The sequence below is a fragment of the Tauraco erythrolophus genome, chromosome 10 (genome assembly GCF_009769465.1).
Source record: "Tauraco erythrolophus isolate bTauEry1 chromosome 10, bTauEry1.pri, whole genome shotgun sequence".
Lineage (NCBI taxonomy): Eukaryota > Metazoa > Chordata > Aves > Musophagiformes > Musophagidae > Tauraco > Tauraco erythrolophus.
The window spans coordinates 31,378,143-31,398,373 of record NC_141474.1 but is presented as its reverse complement, the minus strand read 5'-3'; the positions used below and the strand labels follow the sequence as shown (position 1 = coordinate 31,398,373).

The window sequence follows — 20,231 nt, the reverse complement described above, 5'->3', positions numbered from 1 at the left end:
AAATGCTTGCTCTGTCCTGGTTTTCCTCAGTATGTACGAATGGCTGCTATGACACGGAGCCCAGCGCAGAAAGGTGGGGATGCACACGTGGGACACCTGCAGGCATTCTGATCTGGTGGTAATAAAAGCGAAAGAAAAAAAAAAAAAAAATCACACTTTGTTTTATTCTCGGTGACTGAGGACATTGACTTTTTCACAGTCGAAAGCAGATTGGTACTTTAAAATTGCTACAGGATGCACTTGTAACTGTTACTCTTTTTCTGTGCAATGCAACTGTTGACAGACAAATAGATGGTATCTGTTCAGTTGAAATGAAGTCATGCTTCAGAGTTTCCTGTTTGGGCGATTTTCTTAATGCCTCTCCGCTATTTTTTTCTTCGTTTCAGGGTAACCAACCAAAGAAGTTATGAATTCCATCTGTGGTCTAAAATTGCTGGGCAGGAACTGTATTTTCTTTCGTTTGGCTTCTTTGGCCGGACAGAGGAAGTGCAATAATCTCTGTAGGTCTTACACAGGATGTTGCCGAGCTCAAGTGAGTTGTACACGAGATGATAGATGCCAACGGCTGGATTTGAGTGGTAATATTAGAAACTGTTTTTTGACTGGAAGCCCTGACTCCTATAGAAACTTCATCAGTAAAGGACTGAGGTGTCTTTTGAATGTCCCAAACACAGAAACTTACAAGAACGCACACCACAGTTCAAGAAGGTTTTGCTTCCAGTCTTCTCAGCCACTGAGGGAGAAGATCACATCCCTCCAGATCAGTTCTGTAGAGCAACTCTCACGTCACTCTTCTGCTTGGAACATTCAGATCATCAGGTCTTTTCACACATCACCATCGTTTCAGGCTGCACCAGTTCCTTTTTTCTGGATTATTGTTAAGCCAGCTCAGAAATTATTTGCTATAATTCTTGGCAGGTAAAGTACTATCTTATTTCCTCTCTCAGTGTAAGACCCATTATACAAAGATGTGTGCATGTGTTTGTGCAGAATGGTAGGTGTATTTGTAGTGTTTTCATTTTAATATCGGTACAAAATTGTGTAGGACTGGGGCCTGGACAGAGAGTTTGCTCCACGAGAAGTTGTTTTCATTATCAGAGGTGTTAGATGTATCTTTTGCTCTACTTATTCTTACTTACACGAGGTAGAGGGAGATGAACCAAGACAGTAAGGGGCATTCCTTCTCCTGTGGAAGGGAAGAAATAGAGTGTAGTAGAAGCCAATTAGAGTATAACTTTCCATAAGCTCTTACATGAGATGAGACTGTAATAGAGAATACAACAAGGACAGACACTAACAAACCTCTTGCTAACTATATCCTAAACTGACACTGTTTGTATTTTACAGGAGCATAAGAAATTGGTGGAAGGCACTTCCTCCTAATAAACGGGAACTTTTAAAAGAAAGTGCAAGGCAAAATAAATGGAAGATACTCCTGGGTGTTAGTAGCTTAGGAGTTTTATTTGTCATGTTTTATTTTACTCACTTGGAGGAGACACCCATCACTGGGCGCGCTCGACTGTTGGTGTTTGAAAAAGAGCATTTCAGGGAACTGTCACAGATGGAATACGATATGGTAAGATTTTAAAGAAGAATTCAAAATACTCTAAAATTGTTAATGCTTTTTTTTTTCAGAGATGAGATAGTCCAGTTAATGAGATGGGCAAACAAACCTAGGGGTGTCCTAATAAGTTTTGAATTTCATGCTCAGAACCCTGCAGAGCACTCCCATCAGTTATCCCTTCCTCTTGTCCCCATCCTTTTAAAGAGTTCCCTTTCCATCAGCACCACTCAGAGGCACATGACAGTTAAAGAACACATTACATGCATGTAGCAAACATTTTTAACTGCATTGTTGTAATATAACAAGAAATATAAAAACCTAGTAGAAGCAATAAAAGCATAACTAAGAGATACGTGCTGAGATCTCTCGCTTTATGTGCTGATTTGAACATTCTTTGGCACTTGTTCAAGGTCCTTTCTTCTAAGCTATCACTTTATAAGGCAATACTCTCCACCTGCATTCAGTTCTACTACTTTTCTTTTCATTGGATTAGCTCATTTTTCTTTAATTGCTTTCTTTTAAACTGTCCATTGCACTAATTTGTGTAACTTTTGAGTTCTGTGATTTTCTGTTCCAAACCCAGTGAAACTTGACAATCCGTATAGAAATGTCACTACATTCCTGTCTGACAGAGAATGTGAGATAAGAACAGAAGAGCAGAGCTGCAAGGATATATAAAAATTACATCTTGTGAATAAATTTGTCTGTATTACAAATTACAACAGAAATATACAAATTCAGAAAAATTATAAATTCATGTGGACATTCAGGAAGGTTCACTAAATTGTGATGCCAAGGTTAACTGTGTATTAGGAAAATGCCAGATACAGGAGGCTGTGAGATCGAGTTTATACTATCTGATTTTTGATCTGCAGTCAGTTTACTTCCTTTTAAGTTTATTAATCCTGAACTTGTGGGTCTGAAAGCCTGAACTCTAATATATTGGCTTGGGCTATGTGAAAGACAAAAGTATTAAAACTTAGATTTAACCAAATTGTGTATAGACACTAAATTAGTAATTTATTGTGTGTTTGTTCTGCATGACAAGGATTTTTTTTTTTTTTTTCAGTGGATGGAGGAGTTCAAAAGCAAAATGTTACCTGAGACGGATGCCCGGTATCAGGTTGTGGAGAGAGTTGTTGGTCATTTATCTGAGAGCAATAAGGACATCCCACAGCTCTCCTCACTCAAGTGGGTTATCCATGTGGTAGAGGAACCAGGTGTAAATGCTTTTGTGCTTCCAGTAAGTCGAACCCAATATAAAAATTGTTAGTAATATTGAAACAGTTTTTTATTTATGTGTCTTCTACTTAATTTTTGCTCTCCTCCTGTTTACAGAATGGCCAAGTGTTTGTTTTCACTGGATTGTTAAATGCAGTTTCTGATATTCATCAGCTGTCTTTCATTTTGGGACATGAAATAGCTCACGCTGTGTTGGAACATGCAGTAAGTATTTAAAGAAGGCTGTCTAAAATTCTTGAATTAACTCTAATTACTTTAATTAAGATTTGTCCTATCACTACCAACAAAGTTTCAGTGTGACTCTAGTTAATGAAAATTTGAGTTTGAAATGAGAGTATTCTGATACCGTATATCCTTATTACTCATGCAATACTTAATAACTGTCATAAGTTCTGTAGTAGTCAGTGTTAGCACAAAGTCTGCCAGGGCTTTTTTCACAATTGTACGGATCGATTATGGCTCACTGTTAACAATCACTTAGAACTTGGTCTGGAGATGCCTCTCCTCCTGCAGCGCGGGCATAAGGAACTAGAGGCACTCAGCAACTCCGTTTGTTACTTCTAGACTCATTAATATCTACAGAAGTGGATATACTTTAATAAATTATTATAAAATACATGATATTTTTCTTACAGTAGCACACAGTTTTAGAATGCTAGACTTCAGAATACCTGGAGCTTGATTCTGCATTTACAGATGATTGCTTTCACAGACTTAATTTTTCCATGTGCTGGCATGGATGTGTTGAAATTGGTAGTTCTTTGTCATTTGAACAGAATTGATATAATAATTTTGTTGTGCTTTGTAGATACAACTATGGAAAAAGAGGATGGTATGGAAATGTGACTCATACTCCTCTAGATTGGCATGATTTTCTAGAAAGTTCTTCTTTGTTTCCAAATTGGTTTCTTTCTGTGCATGTTGTTTTAAAAAATTATATTAATTACCTGTTCATCAGTTTAAGGAGACATAATTAGAAGCTTGTAAACATAAAGATCCTGCTAAAATTGTAAACGCATTTTAAAAGCAGTGGAAATACAGAATTGCTTTACCACATCTCGTATGATTTTGGACGAGAAAGAGTTCACATCGTAGTTGCTTGGGCTCAGTTGAGCCAACTAACTTGTTAAACTTCTGACAAAAATTTCTAATAATAAAGAGAACTTGCCTTGTTTGTATGGAGCCGTGTCACCCGACTGGCATAGAGAAGAGAATTGCATGATCCAGCTTGTAAATGCTCATATCAATTTATTGCTTGTCAAATAGAAGTCTGAAAAACAGAAGAATTTCAGTTTCTTTCAGGATCTCTCAGTTTTTGAAATAAAAGTAATGCATTAGAAAATAGAAAAAATAAATACATTATGCCCAGTGTCCCCTTATTCCATTAGTGTTTCTGTCTAAATGATGTCTATCTCTTCTCAAGTTAATGTACAGAGCAATCTTCTAGGTCTTTTTATAGATTTTTCCTTCCAACTAAGGTGTTTCATGGCCTTTTTACTAATGAACTCTGCCTGCCTGCTGCCATCATCTTATCTCAAGTTTGAATCTCTCAAATTGGGCGATAGCTAAAATGTGTTTGTTTCAGCTGTGTTTATGCAGTTGATGTGGATTCTAGACTGAAAGCACCTCGCATCCAAGTGGATTTTGTTTGTGCAGGCAGGGTAGCTCGTGCTTGCCCTGTTCCTGTGGCTGCCTAGAGAAAAAAAAAAAAAAAACTGATTTTTAGAGTGTTTCCAAATGCTACTATGTTCTAAAGAAATGTCAGACAGTAAGGAATGAAAATGAGACAATTTCTGTTTGCAGGCAGAGAAAGCCAGCCTGGTTCACTTCTTGGATTTTCTATCACTCATCTTTCTCACTATGATTTGGGCCATTTGTCCTCGTGACAGTTTGGCAGTCGTTGGCCAGTGGATTCAGAGCAAGTTGCAGGAGGTAAGACTGATGTTTCGTGTTATCCTTCCTGAGCTCCATGAAAAAATGTTTTTTAATCTTAGGGAGATAGTACCAGTAAATAGCATGTAAAAAGCAAGAGGAGAAATATTATAAGCAAAAATTAATATTTGAGTGTGTTTTTGAATGGAATATGTTTTTATAAATCTGCATCTGCTTTAGTTGATACCTATTTTCATTTGGCATCTTGAGGAACTTTGGATCTCCCTACATGAGTGGGTTTAACTGGACAGGCTCCAAGTACCTGCTCGCCAATTAAGTTAGATGATTGCCTTTTTTAACTAGAGCTCGCCCTTCAAAGCTCTATATGTTGAAGTGCCGTGGTTTTATTTTGAGTAGTTGTTATATTGTTTCTAAACCAAATAAAAGATATGGAATTCTTTAAATACATTGTTAGTGGTAAGAATGGCTTCCTGGATAAGAAAATTGAGAATCTTTTGAAGAATTAACCATGCTATAATAAAACTTACTGAAATGATCTTTTTCTGACAGCATATATTCCAATAAATAAAATTCAGAGGCTTTGTGGCGCCAGTTTTCTTCAGCAGTCCAATTTACTCTCTGCCTCTGGACAGCTACTGATCCATTTCTTTTTTAAAAAGTGGGAGTTTTTGAAAAGAAATTTTGCTTACATCATTAAACTTGAAGCTGAATTTAAGTGAAAAGCTCTTTGGTTTCTGTGACTTCTCTTGATGCTTTTCCTGAGATTTCCCTTGCTTCCTCAAAAACATGAAATTAAACATAAATAATCTGTTGTGGTAGTTCTTATGCTAACGGGTAGATGTATGAATTCCGAACATGGATTGTCTCTAAAGAGCTTGGATATTTGTACGAGCAGCTAAGAAACCAACACATTGCTGAATGCTAGCCAGCATTTTGAAGAGCTGAATTTGGAAAGAACGACGTGTGAATCAATCCTGGGACTGCTCACAATTTAGAGAGCAAGATTTAACTCCCTGTCAGCATCTTTTCTCCTCTAAGTGCAACTGGTATTCTGGCATGGAGGACTGGAGTTGTGCTTTTTTTGCAAATGGGACCTGGGTTTAAGCTCACAGTCCCAGTATGCTTCAGGAAGGATCTATCATACACGAGGTATTGTACAGAAACATCCTGCTGTAAAACTGATCAAACTCAGCTTCAGTAACATTAAACGTGTCCATATGTAATGCAGAATAAATAAGTGATTTATACTTAAAAAGTTTTCATCCCACACACAGAAGATGCTAAACAGAATTTTTTTTTTCAGTTAGTCACCCAGGAGAACAATGTCTGTTTGCTTCCTCCATTCAACGTTTGCCTGTTGTGCTTACATGAAAAGGCATTTTTCTGCACATGTTCTCAGGATGTTTCTTTTCCTCTTCTTCCATAACTGTATTTTACTTTTTAAAGTTTTAGCATCCCACTCTATGAAAGGATGTTTTAAGCCACATTGCAGTACTTGCTTCAGTTTCAGTATTCGTTTTCTTTTATGTCCTCAGAGGCTTAACTATTTTACCTATTGACTATTGTTTATTTTTTACTATTGACTGTAAGTAGTTTCCAGTGACTCTTTGTAGGTCCTTTGGCATGTTAGGTCCAGTTGTGCTTTTTCCTCCAAAGCTAATGGGTTTGCTTGTCTTAAGAAATTGTTAAGTTCTCTTTTGGGATTGATTCATGGCTGTTCTTCAGTCCTGTATTTCTGAACTGAAATACGTTGGCTTTGGTTTTACAGCAGCAGTTATTTTATATGGGAACTGAAGCCTAGGAATTATTCTTGGAATAGCACAAAGCATGAGTTTTACTCATGGCCCACACATAGTAGGTACAGTTACAGTACTTGATGTTGCCTGTCTTGTCCACCTCACACCATCAGATTTGTATTTCATGTGGAAACCGGTGACTTTGGATAGTCAGCTTGCCTGGAACTTCCTTTTCTTTAACATACACAGACAGCTCTGGTAATTGATTTGAAAAATTAAATCATCTTCTTTATTATGTCCAATTTCTGACAAGGATTTTAGATCAGAGTTTGAAGATCTAATTTTTTACTCCAGCACATTCACAAAAGATTTTTTTTAAAAAATTCTTTTTTCAGTAGCACATGAATAGTATTGTACGTTACGTGTCTCGAGACCCTTTTATGTGACCATTGCTGAGACTTTCTTGGCTAGAAGCACACTGTGAAAGAGACTCCAAGTTTTCTCAAGAGATTCAGATTATCTTATAGTTTCAATTTTAGATCTGAAGAAGAAACACAGAATTCTCAGAAATTGCAGAGGACGCGTGTAAGTCTCTTCTATGTTCATGAAATTGGGATCATGATGAGAATATAATGAGTCTGGAACCCTACTTGCTCACAAGCTGTATCTAGCTTAATAATTCCTATATGGAATCACATCAGAGTCTCTTTAGGCTCACATCTTGCCTGTGACTGGTCACTAGCAGATACAGGAAAAGAAGAGGAAATAACAGCAGTTGTAGGGTGATAGTTTCTTCAGATGCCATCCCTGCTTCTGCAGTCTGCAGCATGGGTAGATCCTGAACTAGGAATTGCATTAGTGTTCTGTTTATTTTTAAAAATATAGCCATATTCTTGTTGGCACTATTGGGGTAGGCATACAGGTAATAGTCCTACCCTAGTGCTTAACTGTACATGCAAGTGAAATTAAGGGCTTTAAATACCAGTTTAAATACTGATATTTTTATTGCTGTCTTAGTTCTGTCCCACTTCTCTCGTTCTAGATGGTCTGTTAAGTCATGTGCATTCAGCCCATCAATTCCCTGGTTCTTAGACTTCTCCAAATCTTTTTTGTGGTGGATGCTACCTCTTTTGCCTCTGTTCCAGTTGATGATTTGAGTAGTCCTGTTGCCTCTTACCAGTTTCATTTCCCTGTCCAAGAAATGTTTAACAATTAAACAAATAGTTTATCTGGCTAACTGGGAAATGGTCCTTCAGGAATGTATGACAGACTAGCCACGGATATTTTTGTCGTTTAGTGAAAATATGCACTCCAGTAGGCCCAGAACACTTTTCAAGGTAATAGAAAAATATATTCTACTTCAAATAATGACTTTATCTTCAGAGGATTTTAAAAATATCTTTATAATTGCAATGTATAAGGTCTGTAACGAAACAAAGAATTTAGAAAGTGACCTTGTCTGTACTTACAAGCCAATGTATTTGGCTTGAAAACACCTGTGAAGGAGCAGCTTTGGTGGGCTTTTATTTTTAACCTAGTAAAGAAAAACTATCAGTACTGCTTTAGAAAGAAGCAAAAAGTTGCAGATATCTTTATGTACTCAAGGGATTGGACTACTTCTTTGGTGCTCTTCATTTCTATCTGCTTTTTTTTTTTTTTTTTCTCTTTTCTGGAGCATATAAGGAAGACATGTTTTTTAACCAGATAAAGAGATGATAAACCCTGTTTCTCTTCACTACCCTTGCACACTCTCATTCTTCAGTTGATATTTCCTAACTGATGCCCAGACCAGAATGTTGTGACACGTTCCTTATCTCTGCAGGAGAAGCCTGTTTTAACAAGTCCTGATTTGTGTTTACTATAACCTGATCTACTAGGGTGAGGCTGGCCAAATCCACATGAATGATCCATGCCGGAAGATCCCAAGTTATATGACTAAATAACCATTAGAGAAAACTACCATTGTCTCTTGGTGTGTGTTAATTCAATGTCATACACTAGAAAAAAGGGAGAAGGGTTGTCAGATTTATGTCTTCTAGTTTGATTTCTCAACTTGTGTTGGGGAATAATCATGACAAAGGAGTGATTTCTGCGTGAAAATGTTTATGGCTACGTTCCATGATGTGGCCTCTTTACCATACCAAATACATCATACCTGCTTTAAAGACATTTATCATAAAAGTTTAAGGGAGCCACTGGAATTTTATAGAATCACAGAATGGTTAGGGTTGGAAGGGACCTCAAAGATCATCCAGTTCCAACCCCCCTGCCATGGGCAAGGAAACCCTCCACCACACCAGGTAGCTCAAAGCCCCATCCAGCCTGGCCTTGAACACTTCCAGGGATGGGGCATCTACAACTTCTCTGGGCAACCTGTGCCAGTGCCTCACCGCCCTCGAAGTGAAAATTTTCTTCCTTAGATCTAATCTAAATTTCTTACATTTAGTAAAGAAATCTCAACACCAATTTTTACACACATCCAAAAATCTTAATGCCAATAAAAGTGAAGTGAAAAAATTCTAGTTTAAAGTTGGTGTTGACCTTTTGGTTGCTGCAAAATACCGTGAGACTGGCTGATGAGAAGGGCCATGAAAATACATCTAATGGAATTAAAGATTACATTAAGAAAATGAATACTGATCACAGGCAATGTGAACATGATAAACACCTTTTCTTGTGAGAAGGTTAGAAAATAGCTACAATGCTGTAGCTTTGTACACATTCAAAACCAAGAAACAGAGATTTGATGTGCTTCCTTGCAGTTTATGTTTGACAGACCATACAGCAGAACATTGGAGGCCGAAGCTGATAAAGTGGGACTTCAGTTTGCAGCAAAGGTAACTACAACTGATTGGTTTTATTAGCAATTTACCAGCCATTTTTCAGTTTCTATTCTAATAAGAGGGAGTTTCACACTTTATGCAGAGGTAAAGTGCATGGGGGAAGGTTCCCAAATCTTTAAAGATATGTAGATTAAAAAAGCAATGGGAAATAAAACAGTTTGTAGGGAAAGACAAAGTCATTCTGGCTAAATTGTTTGTAATAAAATTTAAGTTTGTAAAGTTGTGCATTATTAACTGCACAGTATAATTTCAATATAGCTTATTACTACTAAAAGAAAAAGCTACATAAAGAGAATGCCAAATAGTGAACTTCCAGAAGTAGGATATATACATATATATAAAAGTAGGATATAAATTGCCCTTTAGATTGTTCTCACTTAGTTTCCACCTATTGTGAGAAGTCCTGAGGAATGCTTTACTATATTGTAGTGCACCTAAAATATTCTGATCTGTAATATCTATTCTCGTAACAATACAGTGAAATTTAAGAACTTTTTGATGTTGTGATTTTATTTTCTGAGATTGCCGATAATTGCGAAGGCTGTCCATGTTGTTCTAATATTTAAAGATGTAGTCTAAATACAGCCATAAAAATAATGTGACTTTGCTAAAGACAGACAAAAATTAAATCAGAATCTACTCAGCATTTTCTTCATAATTTGTTTTTTCAGTCACTTTTTTTTTTTTTGTCCCTGTGGATTTTAATTCTAAATTAAAGAAACTAAATCAACTCTTTAAGTTCTAGCTAGGTGCAAGAGTTAGATAAGTGTTAGATAACTACGAGAGCAGCACCATCTAGTGTTAATATTTCATAAGGATAATTTCCTTTTCTTCATAATTATTAATATTTCTTCAAGGAAGAGTTTTTAAAATTAACTTTTATTTGGGGATTGAAACTGCATTTGTAGTTCAAAGTCATCTAAGTGAATAACACAATTCATGGCAAAAAATGTAATTGCTGTGTGGGTGCTCACTGCTTCTCATCACCTAAGATGTAGGGCCATAGCTGAAAGAAACAAGCAAAGTGGGATCTCAGCATTTCTCTGCTTGTGCAGTTAATCTTTTTGTAATAATAATCTTAAGAAATTAAATTAAAGAATGAAGCACCGCTTTTGTATTTCTACAATTTCTACACTTTTGTATTTCTAGGGGGTGAATTCTGGTCGTTGTCTTACCTTCTGAGCACTTGTTTCTTTTTCTCTTAAACAATGAAAATTAATGTAAGAAATCTTGTTCTTTTTTTCCCCTCCACTTAAATGCAAATATAAAGGAGTCTGTTGATATAAAAATGCCATTCTTAAAGTTAGTGTTCCATGACTTTATTTTTATGGAGAGAGGTAGGAATTCTGCAAAATTACTGTTTTAATCTGTTGTAGATTACACAGATCACCCTTGGAAAAGGCAACGTAATCACTTACAGAAAGGCCTTTGTAGTTCATTTTTAGAGATATTTAAGTATAAATTATTATTGTTTTATATTTTTGACTCTCAAATTTTTTCTGTTAATTTTCATAAATCTGTGGAGATGATTAATTGGTTCCTCTGCAAATGTGACTTAAAATAAGCAGCTGGATTTTTTTTTTTAAGGAACAAGTGCATGCTGGAGATAGTGAATCTGTTTTTCTCCTGAATTGTCTAATTCAGCTGTAAGTTTTTTAAGATCACTGGAATTACATGGATGTTAAAAGGAACAAATCCAGTGTCTCTCCAGATGAGATTTTTACTGTGTTTAGATATTTTAGAACAGCCTTTTCTTGTGAGGTATGGGGGGCAGTATCTAAACAGACTTTCAAGATTTGAAATTTAAGATGTCTTTTGTAATTCAGTATCTGTTAGAAAGCGTATTGTATTATTTAAAAAATATTGTGGTGTATACATTTCCCTACTGTTTTCAGGCTTGTGTGGATGTACGAGCAAGCAGTGTATTTTGGCAACAGATGGAATTAGCAGAAACCATTCAAGGGCAGCCCAAGTTACCAGAGTGGCTCTCCACACACCCTTCCCATGAAAACAGAGCTGAGCACTTAGACCGGCTTATCCCAGAGGTGAGCAGAGTTGAAGGAAGCGTGTTTTTTTCCTCTTAGGAAGGTTGTCAGAGTGTTTGATATTGATTCACAAGCTACTTTGGTATTGATTCACAAGCTACTCTTTTAGCAGCATGCTTATCTTTCTCCTTATCCTCACAGAAATTTTCTGTTACAAACCTCTCAATCTTAAAGGTTTTGTTAAATGAGGAAAAGTTAAGATAGCACAGGAAAAATGTAACTATATTCTAGGGTTTTTTTCTTTTCTGATTTCTGAAGAAAGTGAAGTATTTTTTATTTTGAATCGCCTTCCTTGTATCGATGTGACAGTGTCACAAGTCTCATCCATTCTTTTCTCTTTGCCATTTTGGAAACCATTTTCGAAGTTGGATCCCTGAACTCTCTTGACTTCTCTTGCTTTGGTAGCTAGCCCTTGGCTGTCAAATAGGGAATGCTCCATCCTATCCTCTCACTCTCACTGATGTGGGATTGAATGCTGCTCGAATAACTGTGCCTCAGAAGAAAGTCAGATCCCCAGTAGAAGATTTCTTAACAGCCCTAGTTATGATAGGTCTCGGTAGATTTTGCAGCCTGCTTTTTTCTTCACATCTCTGTTCCATCACATTAGGGAGCAAATTTTACCCCACTCCAAGGAAACTGAGCTAATTGATTCCGTTGCCTATCGTCCTCAGTCTTTTCTCTCTTCTTTCTTTCAGATTTCCTCTCAGAGAAATGCCAAGTGGATAGCTTCTTGGAGGTTCTCTTAATTTGATGTGCTACTCGCTGGTAGCCTAACAACAGAGAACTGTTTCGAGCTTAGTAGTCTTAGATTGTTTGCTATTTCTTTAAAGAGTGGGTTTTGTAGCTACAGAAAAATAGCATGGATTGGGGTTTTGCCTCGTTTTTTCTTTTTAAAATATAGTGTTAAAGCACTTCGCAACAGCACTTTTTCAGCAAGCTAAACTGTGTTTGGAAATTCCCTTTCTTATAACCAACCGATAATTTCTTTTTTTTTTTTTTAAACTCTCAGTCACTTTAAGTCTTTCTCAGTTCCAAACTGTAAAGACAGTTGAAGATTTATTGGCAGACAGAGCACTAAAATGTTGAGGTGTTTGCTGATTTCAAAGGAGAAAATAAGATCTTCATGAGTTCTTTGATGAGAACGGATGCAGTAAATATTCTAAATGATGGCATAAATCAAAACCAACGTTAGGAGTCGGAGGTTGGAGACTGGCTAGGCTGAATGTTTTAAATTAATATACACAAATTCTGTACTTTGCAAAAACAAATTGTGAGACTATTTTAATGGATTTTCTGACACATGTGAGCAGCTGAATGGAAAATGATACTTGTTGTGGAGCCTCAGTTTTAGTTAGATTTAACATAAAGGGTTCAGGATCCTTTATTTTCATACAGTTATTGACTGGCTTATGAAATGGTAATGAAGTAAATTGCTCCTTATGTTCTACCCCAGGACTGAGCAAGTAAGTTAAATACCTGAGCAACTGTGTCGTGTTATTTCTGTCTTATCTCTTGTAGTTTAACAGGTGGAGCAACCTTCATCTTTTTACAGACACTCTCAATTCCAAGAGTGGTGGAGACTAGAAATTTTTCTTCCAAAAGATAATTGAGGAGATGTTTTCATTTATCTTTTACCTTAAACATTCTTTGGAGTAGTATGAAAAAGCAGAGGCCGAAGGCTTCCTGTTTTTAGCAGAAGTTCACTAGATAATTGAGGTTGATACTACAAAAGTGGAATAAAAATGAAAGAATGTACATAGAGGTGGTATTGGAGGCTTCTTGTCTGAAGTGTTGACTCCCCTTCATCTGAGTGCTGCCTTCTAGAAGCTGAATTTCAGGCATTTAAAGGGAACAGTATGTTTACCATATATTAATGGCCATTAGATATTCAGGCCCAGAGGGAGAAGCCAGGTTTTGAAAAGGGCCTTTTTATCATTCTAGTATCTCTGTGAAGAAGCTGTACTTCTTAAGACTCAGTATCAGATCCATCATGACCGTTGTTCTGTTTCATATGCTGATGCTTTTGAAGCTGAAATGCTTTTCAGGACAATAAAATATCTGTTATTAGACCAGCTACTGTAGCTGGGGAAAATAGGGACAAGTTTTTGGAGTTCTCAGGCTACACAGATGTTTCTTTACAGACTCCTTTTACGATAAGATGCGATCATATAAAGTGATAATTTTTCTCCAGGTAATGAGATGGCATGTCTCAATGAGGTGACTTAACAGTCTCAGGTCACAGGGATTCTCTTGGCGCGTAATTAAAAGACAGGGAGCAAATCAAATGGCTTTTAAAGATCTTGCATGTGGATTTCTGAACAAGTTGGAAGCCATGCTGAGAAATTAGTAAATGAGAGAACTATAAGCAGTTACAAAGTGGTGCTGTCCTGGAAAGGAAAGGAAACTAAAAAGATTTACTATGTTTTCAAAGAATTTCCCCCTCAGACTGGGAGAGATTTGGGTTGTAAATTAGGAAAACAGAATGTACTGTTAAATAGGAAATTGAAATCTCCTAGAGTTCCTACATGGAAGGTGGTGAGATGCTCGATTAAGGCCTATGCTCTTTATTTTCAGAAAAAAAAACAACCTTAAAATAATTTTGTACTAGCAGGAAGGATGCTTACCGTTGTTCTGGAAAGAAAAATTGTGGAAGTGTAGTGCCAGAGGGAAGCTATAGGATTTTCTAGTTCATCTCTGAACCTTTTTTTTTTTAATGTTCTCTGACTTGCTACAGTTTGCCTACCTTTTTCCCAGCAGGCTGTCCGAATAGAACATCAGCTCAAGCCTCAGCTATACTGAATAAAGCAGAAGGTTATCTGCTGAGCCTTGCCTGTGACACAAAAATTCATCTTGACGTGACATTTGCTTCTTTGGCATCATGTTTTTGGCTCAGATTCCATTTTTGATTCACCGTAACTCCCGTTTCCCACTCTTTTTGAGAGTAACACTAAGCTGGGATATGTCTACTGCTTCTCTTTTGTTTGTTAACTCTAGTTAACTTGCCAAAAAAAAAAAAAAAAGTTTACTTTGGCAAGACATGTTCTTGTCAAATCTACATTGGCTGTTTATTATTTTTAATATTGTTTGGGCAGCTCTGGCTTATTCCTCAGTCTGCTGCCTTTTGGATATTGAAGACGCATTTATTTCGCTGTCTTTTCAAAAATGAATTGATGTATTTGCCCTTTGCTTATAATGTGAAGATTGCTTCAGATAGTTCTAGTAGTAGGATATATTAATTAGGCTCTATCAATTGTGTGATATGAAAAGTTAAAGGAAAATAAGAATAAAAAAAACACTGGCCTGTTTTTCTATCCTCCTCATAAAGTTGTTGAATACTTTGTTACAATTTTTCTTTTTTATGCCAACAGGCAGTGAAAGATTTGAAGTATTAGTATTATATATAAGTTGCTTTTCTTCTCTGTAAAGTAACAAATCTGTCCATTCTTCTAGTCATCTTTTTACTACCACTTCGTTTGTAGAACCTGTTGGCTTCTCTGCATGCTAATTTTAATTCATTTTGCAACTCAGCGTTTCTGATTATTTTTTTAAAAATTATTTTTATTTTTTTTCTCTACATGCTTGCGCTGTTTTTTAGTTTTTGTCAGAATTGCAAGGTCAGAGCGTGTCAGCCCTGCCGAGGGAATCACAGTTCATCTACAGATTATAACCCTCGGCCTGGTTTCCGGCACGAGAACGACATGGCTTTTGTGCTGAGGCAGCTGACAGCCTGAGAGGCAGGATGCCCCCCAAAAGCCTGTAAGGGGCTGACATGCAGCGGTTTGCCTGGTACCTGTGACAGTGGTGAAGCATTAACACCGAGAGCTAAAAATTACTTTTTTTCTATATTTGTTTCTACCGGCAGGCTTTATATGAAAGCAATAAGATGGGGCAAACCTCCCTAACTCTTACACCTTTTCCCCCTCCCAGCACGTTGCAAGAGGTGACTGCTACTGTATTGATGAGAAAAACAGCTTCCCCTTTGTTACTTACAGGCGATAGTTTTGATGTTTTATTTGAGATCTCCTGAACCAGTAAGCATGCGGGTGGTCTTTATTCTCAGCAGTACTTCTCTCTTAGGTCACCCCGAGATGAACACCACTAGAGAACTCTCCGTTCCCAAGTGGATCTACGTACTCACTCTAGCTAGTTAACCTTGTCTTCGTTCCGTCTGTATGGAGAACACTCTTCAGCATAAACAGTCAATGAAACACGTTCTTATTGTGATATCAATTAGCACGTGCTTCGTTAAGAATGCCTTTACTTGTCCTCTTACCCAGACTGTCAAAAACCAGTTTACTTGAGCAATATTGAATTACTGAATTTGAAGTTGCTCGTGATTTTGGAAGTATAGTATGGCTGACAATGTTAGGCTGGTTTATCTCAGGGAAAATTATAGTGTAAGCTCCTCAGCCTGTTACTGGCACCCTAATGACATGACAGGGCTACTGGCATAAAAAAACGGCAGCAGTCAACGGAGCTGGGGAAAGAACATTTTGTAACTGGGATTGAATGTTGCATGGCAGTCACAAACCTACCTACAAGGACCACTTTCAGTAGAGTGTGTAGTCATAGCTGCCTTCAGCAGTGAGATGGCATGTCAACACAGCTTTCCGTTCTCCTAACTGCAGTCTTTCTAGTGGCATGTGAGTTGGTCGCGTTGAACAGATGCCTTCTACCTCCTTGGGCAGCTTTACATCTAGCAAGAGTGCAAAGACATCCAGAGGGTAAAAATGTTAACAATACATAAAAATGTATTGTTTTTTACCTTTGCTGTTGTGAGTTTAGTATCTTAGATAAGTGAAACCATGAAAATAGGCCAGGCACTAGATACCCACGAAAACCAGAGCTATAAAATTGCTAAATTAGTTTAAAAGAGGATTATGTTGCCCTTCCCAGGATACAGCCTAAATCTTTATATTTCCATTTGCCTTGAATAATGCTGCTTGACATTAATGTAGTCTTGCAGCAGCTTATGTTCCAGAAGAGAACAGGAGAAAGCTCCTGGTTCGTCATAAATGTCAGTTTAGAAATTAGTTGGTCACTGAAGCAGAAGGGTGTTCCACGGTACAGTTACATTTGATGACTCTATGGACAATCGTGCTGTGGAAAAACAAATACTGAAAGCTTTATTCATAGTTTTTAAAAGTTAGACAAGAGAAATATTTGCGTGCCTAATCCAGGCTTGTGTATCCAGTAATGTAAATGTTACATTTCAGCAAGCAACAGCTGGAGAAATTCTTGCTATATTCCTTGACTGCATCTTTTTCCAAAGTCAGTTGTTATATTTAAATTCTATTTGTTTCTAGCCATTTACAGCAAACCCTTTATCAGTTCACTGTAGTAAAGATAGGGAGAGATGTTTTGGTACCTCCTTATGCAAAGAAACGAGTTAAGAAGCTCTGCTTTTTTGTTTTAAAATCTGCTGTAGTAAGATGTTCCCAGTGTCTTCTGTGGAAGAACACCAAATTGTTTCAAAATTTTCCCAAATACTTACACATAGTGTACTGGAATATTTGATTTGGTAATTCAGCCAAATCTCGTGTATGTAAAGCAGATGAAAATTTCTGCTCTGTTTTTTAAGTGCAGTGGTAGGACTGCTATGAAAACTGCTACTTTCTTCAACCTGTTTAATCCATCTAGAACAAAGGAATCAACCCCTGCTTTCTGGTAACAGGTCCTTAGTGCTGGTCAAGGAGCACCTGGCTGCAACTAAGCACAGGTCTTGCCATTACTTCTCAAGAATCTGAGGTTATGAAAAGAATTGGAATAAAATAAACATTTGAAGTTATTTTCCCATGAAAGGATTAAAAATAAAGCTGGATGTTAATCTGCCCGTGGTTTTATGCTGTTAATTGAGGTCAAGATACAGATAAAACTGCATAAAAGTGACTGTAACACAGTGACCATTGATTAATGCTAAATATCAGGCTAGTTTTTTGGCTTAGTGTTATCCCGGTGTTTCATTTTGCAAATCTTGAAAAAATAGTTCTCAGCAGAAGTGTGAAACCTTCTAAAATTCTACGTGTAATATTTTGCTATATGATACATAGGAACTTGCTTTTCTTGATTAGAGTAAGTGGTTCTTGTAGGAGAATTCATGGATCTCGAAGGATGATACTAGTAGATCTGTGTACAACCACTTGCCAAGTACTGCATTGGACTTAGTTGTGTGGTATGCATCGCTGGCTCTAAAACGAGCTGCCTGTTTTTATGAACTAATTAAAGTATGTTCAGCTCTGTTACAACGAACACCAACTTTAGCATCCCTTAAAACAGCTGACAGTTTTATATCAGTTTCTCCACGGTGCCTTTGAGACGTGAGGCTCATCCATTGTCATGCCTTTCTTATATTGCCCACAAGACGGAATGATCAGGAGGAGCGTGCCTGCGCTAACGGATTTGGGTTCTCTGTGAAATTCTTTGGCTCCTTTGTGCCTCTACTTTCTAATCTGTAGAATGGAAGCCACGGCATTTACTTGGTGACCAGGAGTAATTTAAAGTTTGGTCTCTTAGTGCTAATCTTTTTATCCAGATAAATTTTTACCTTCTAGAGACATGGTTTTCTGAGAACACTTGGAAGCTGTGTATTCAAATGCTTCTTAGAGATGAGATCATTTGTGTAACTGAACCTTAACTGTTCTGATCAACCATCTGTTATCTCTGCGCCGAACAGTTAAATGTCCATCATGTCATCAGAGATTTTTCCCTCTTTTTTTGTGTCAGACACCTATATACAGTTGCTTCAATAACAGAACTTATCTGAAGAAGTAAATTTTTCACAGCCCTTTTTTTCTTGATGCAGTCATTTTAATTTACATGTGAATGTAAATTAAAAAGTAAAAGGTGCTGATGTGAACAAGTATCACGTAAAATAGTTGGAGAACTTCCTATTTATTTACACTGTACCTTTTAGAGTATATGTTGGTTGAGAGACTGTAAGAAAATTATTTTCATTCCTCATTCTTTTTTTTTTTTTCCATTTTTTTACCATATTGCTACATTTCTTCTCAGGAATTCTTGGTTTCTGTTACAAAGTTGTTCAATAACAACTCAGATTCAGTTTTATACTCACTAAGCTTTATGTGCAAATGCAGATCTTACTGGAAAGCCAAATCGATGACTGAAACATTTTTTTGCTTTTCTTATTTAAATGAGCTTGATTTGTTTTCCTATGTATCCACAGGCTCTTAAAATAAGAGAGAGCTGCAATTGCCCATCTCTTTCTGGACCAGATCCTCGCCTCATTTTCAAACTTAGCATGCAACATCTCCTGGAATCATCTAAAGATCAAGAAACTCCAAATTCTACAAAGCGAGATCTCTCAAAACCAAAAATGGATTTTCCTCACACTCAAAAAGTGGAAGATATGCCAGTAACTTTTGCAGTTAAACCTACAAACTAATGATAACAATTTTCACCTTTTATTAAATTTGTGGTCCCTGAAGGTCTGTGTTATAATGCAAATTTGTCTTTGAGCCATAAAGAAGATGTAGCCACTCATGTTCTACGTTTCTTTTATGTGATCTCTCACTCAAAGCAATAAGGAACCATGCCCACACAAGAAGAGCAGAATGCTGGAGCAGGAAGTTTCTTATTCATCAAGAGTTACTAAAATAAATCACTTCTCAGGGGAAAGATAATCTCGTACAATCCAGTCACACAGTGTAATTTTCAGCTTTATCAGGCTCACCTTGATCAGAGGACAGCTGGGCCAGAAGCGTCCCTAAAGCAGAGGAAAAAATACAATTTTCATCATTTAAGTTGTCTGGTTTTTCTTGCTGCAATTTGGGTTAGAACTGTTCAGCTTCATTTGAGAAATAATGAGGAGAGCTTACTGCCTGTTCCACATATAGAATGTTTAAAAATATTAAGCTGAGATGTGATAATAGCCTGTGGGTTAGATACACCCTCACTTAATTAGGGGGATTTACTGCTGGGATTTTTCTTCTTTCTAAGGCATTTTAGGATATGGATTGGTTCAACGTTTTTCTTCAAAGCAACCTGAAAGGGCTGCTCAAAGTTCAGTATGAAAAAGGAGTTAAATAATTTTCAAGGAAGTCTTTCTTCTGAAAGAAACACGGCATAAAAACCGTAGTTTGTAGCACTAGAACGCTTTGTAGGGATGGCTGTTGTCTTTTTTAAATGATCAGAGTGCCTCAGAGGGCAGTTTTACTGCAATGACATTTGATTTGGATATATCCGTTTGGATAGGAGTGATTGCTGATATGGAAACTTATTACGTAGTAGACAATACAGGATTTCTTGACTGCACAGCTTTCGCGGCTGTACCTTATCCTAAAAGATGACTTCTCTTTGGGAAACTGGTGTCTAATGCTGAGCATCTCTGCTTCCCCCAGCCCCCCTGAAGCCACGTGTTTTATACCGTGGACACCAATATGTGCAATACAGGTAAAGCTCTCCCTTTCAGGATGGGCTAGCCAGTATAGCCAGCATGCTAATCTTTATTTGCAACTGTTTGAGTTATCCTTACTTCGCAGTTGATGAAAATATTGAAATATCAATCTTGCAGGAAGACATAGAAAGAGGCAGCAGTGAATGAAAATAAAAAAGGGAAATCCTGTTCTTTTATCTGTCAAGATGTACTTGCTATCAGGTTTTTTGTTTCTCATATTAAAGCAAAAGTCTGTTTCATGTATGGTAGGGTTTTACACGAAGGGGGCATTCCAAATATTTTACTGTGTGTTATGTTTTGAAACATTCTTTTTTATATATGGAGAGAGGCAGACTTCATCATATTTCTTCAATTAAAGCAGTATGCAAGATTTTTAAAAGGAAAAAATAACCTATTCAGTACTGTCAGTGAATATAGTTGGAAAAAAGATTATGAAACAAGCAATTCCTTCACTGACTTCAGTCGACAAACCAGAGTCCTTTGAGAAACACCAGC

At 37.0% G+C, this 20,231-nt stretch overlaps 1 protein-coding gene across 1 annotated transcript; it reads left to right on the top strand.

Moving 5' to 3' along the window:
* The first annotated feature begins 381 nt into the window (after nucleotides 1-381).
* On the top strand, nucleotides 382-18,809 carry OMA1 (OMA1 zinc metallopeptidase). Its single transcript, XM_009987281.2, has 8 exons — nucleotides 382-918; nucleotides 1,348-1,576; nucleotides 2,634-2,807; nucleotides 2,903-3,010; nucleotides 4,610-4,738; nucleotides 9,198-9,272; nucleotides 11,174-11,323; nucleotides 18,507-18,809. The coding sequence occupies exons 1-8, from the start codon at nucleotides 407-409 to the stop codon at nucleotides 18,723-18,725; spliced, it is 1,596 nt and encodes a 531-aa protein (XP_009985583.1). The 5' UTR covers nucleotides 382-406; the 3' UTR covers nucleotides 18,726-18,809.
* Nucleotides 18,810-20,231: the final 1,422 nt, after the last annotated feature.

Coding starts and splice junctions, on each gene's coding strand:
- OMA1 (XM_009987281.2), top strand. CDS start 407: ATGAATTCCATCTGTGGTCTAAAATTGCTGGGCAGGAACTGTATTTTC. Junction 9,273..11,173: donor GACTTCAGTTTGCAGCAAAG/GTAACTACAACT, acceptor TACTGTTTTCAG/GCTTGTGTGGATGTACGAGC. Junction 11,324..18,506: donor TAGACCGGCTTATCCCAGAG/GTGAGCAGAGTT, acceptor ATGTATCCACAG/GCTCTTAAAATAAGAGAGAG.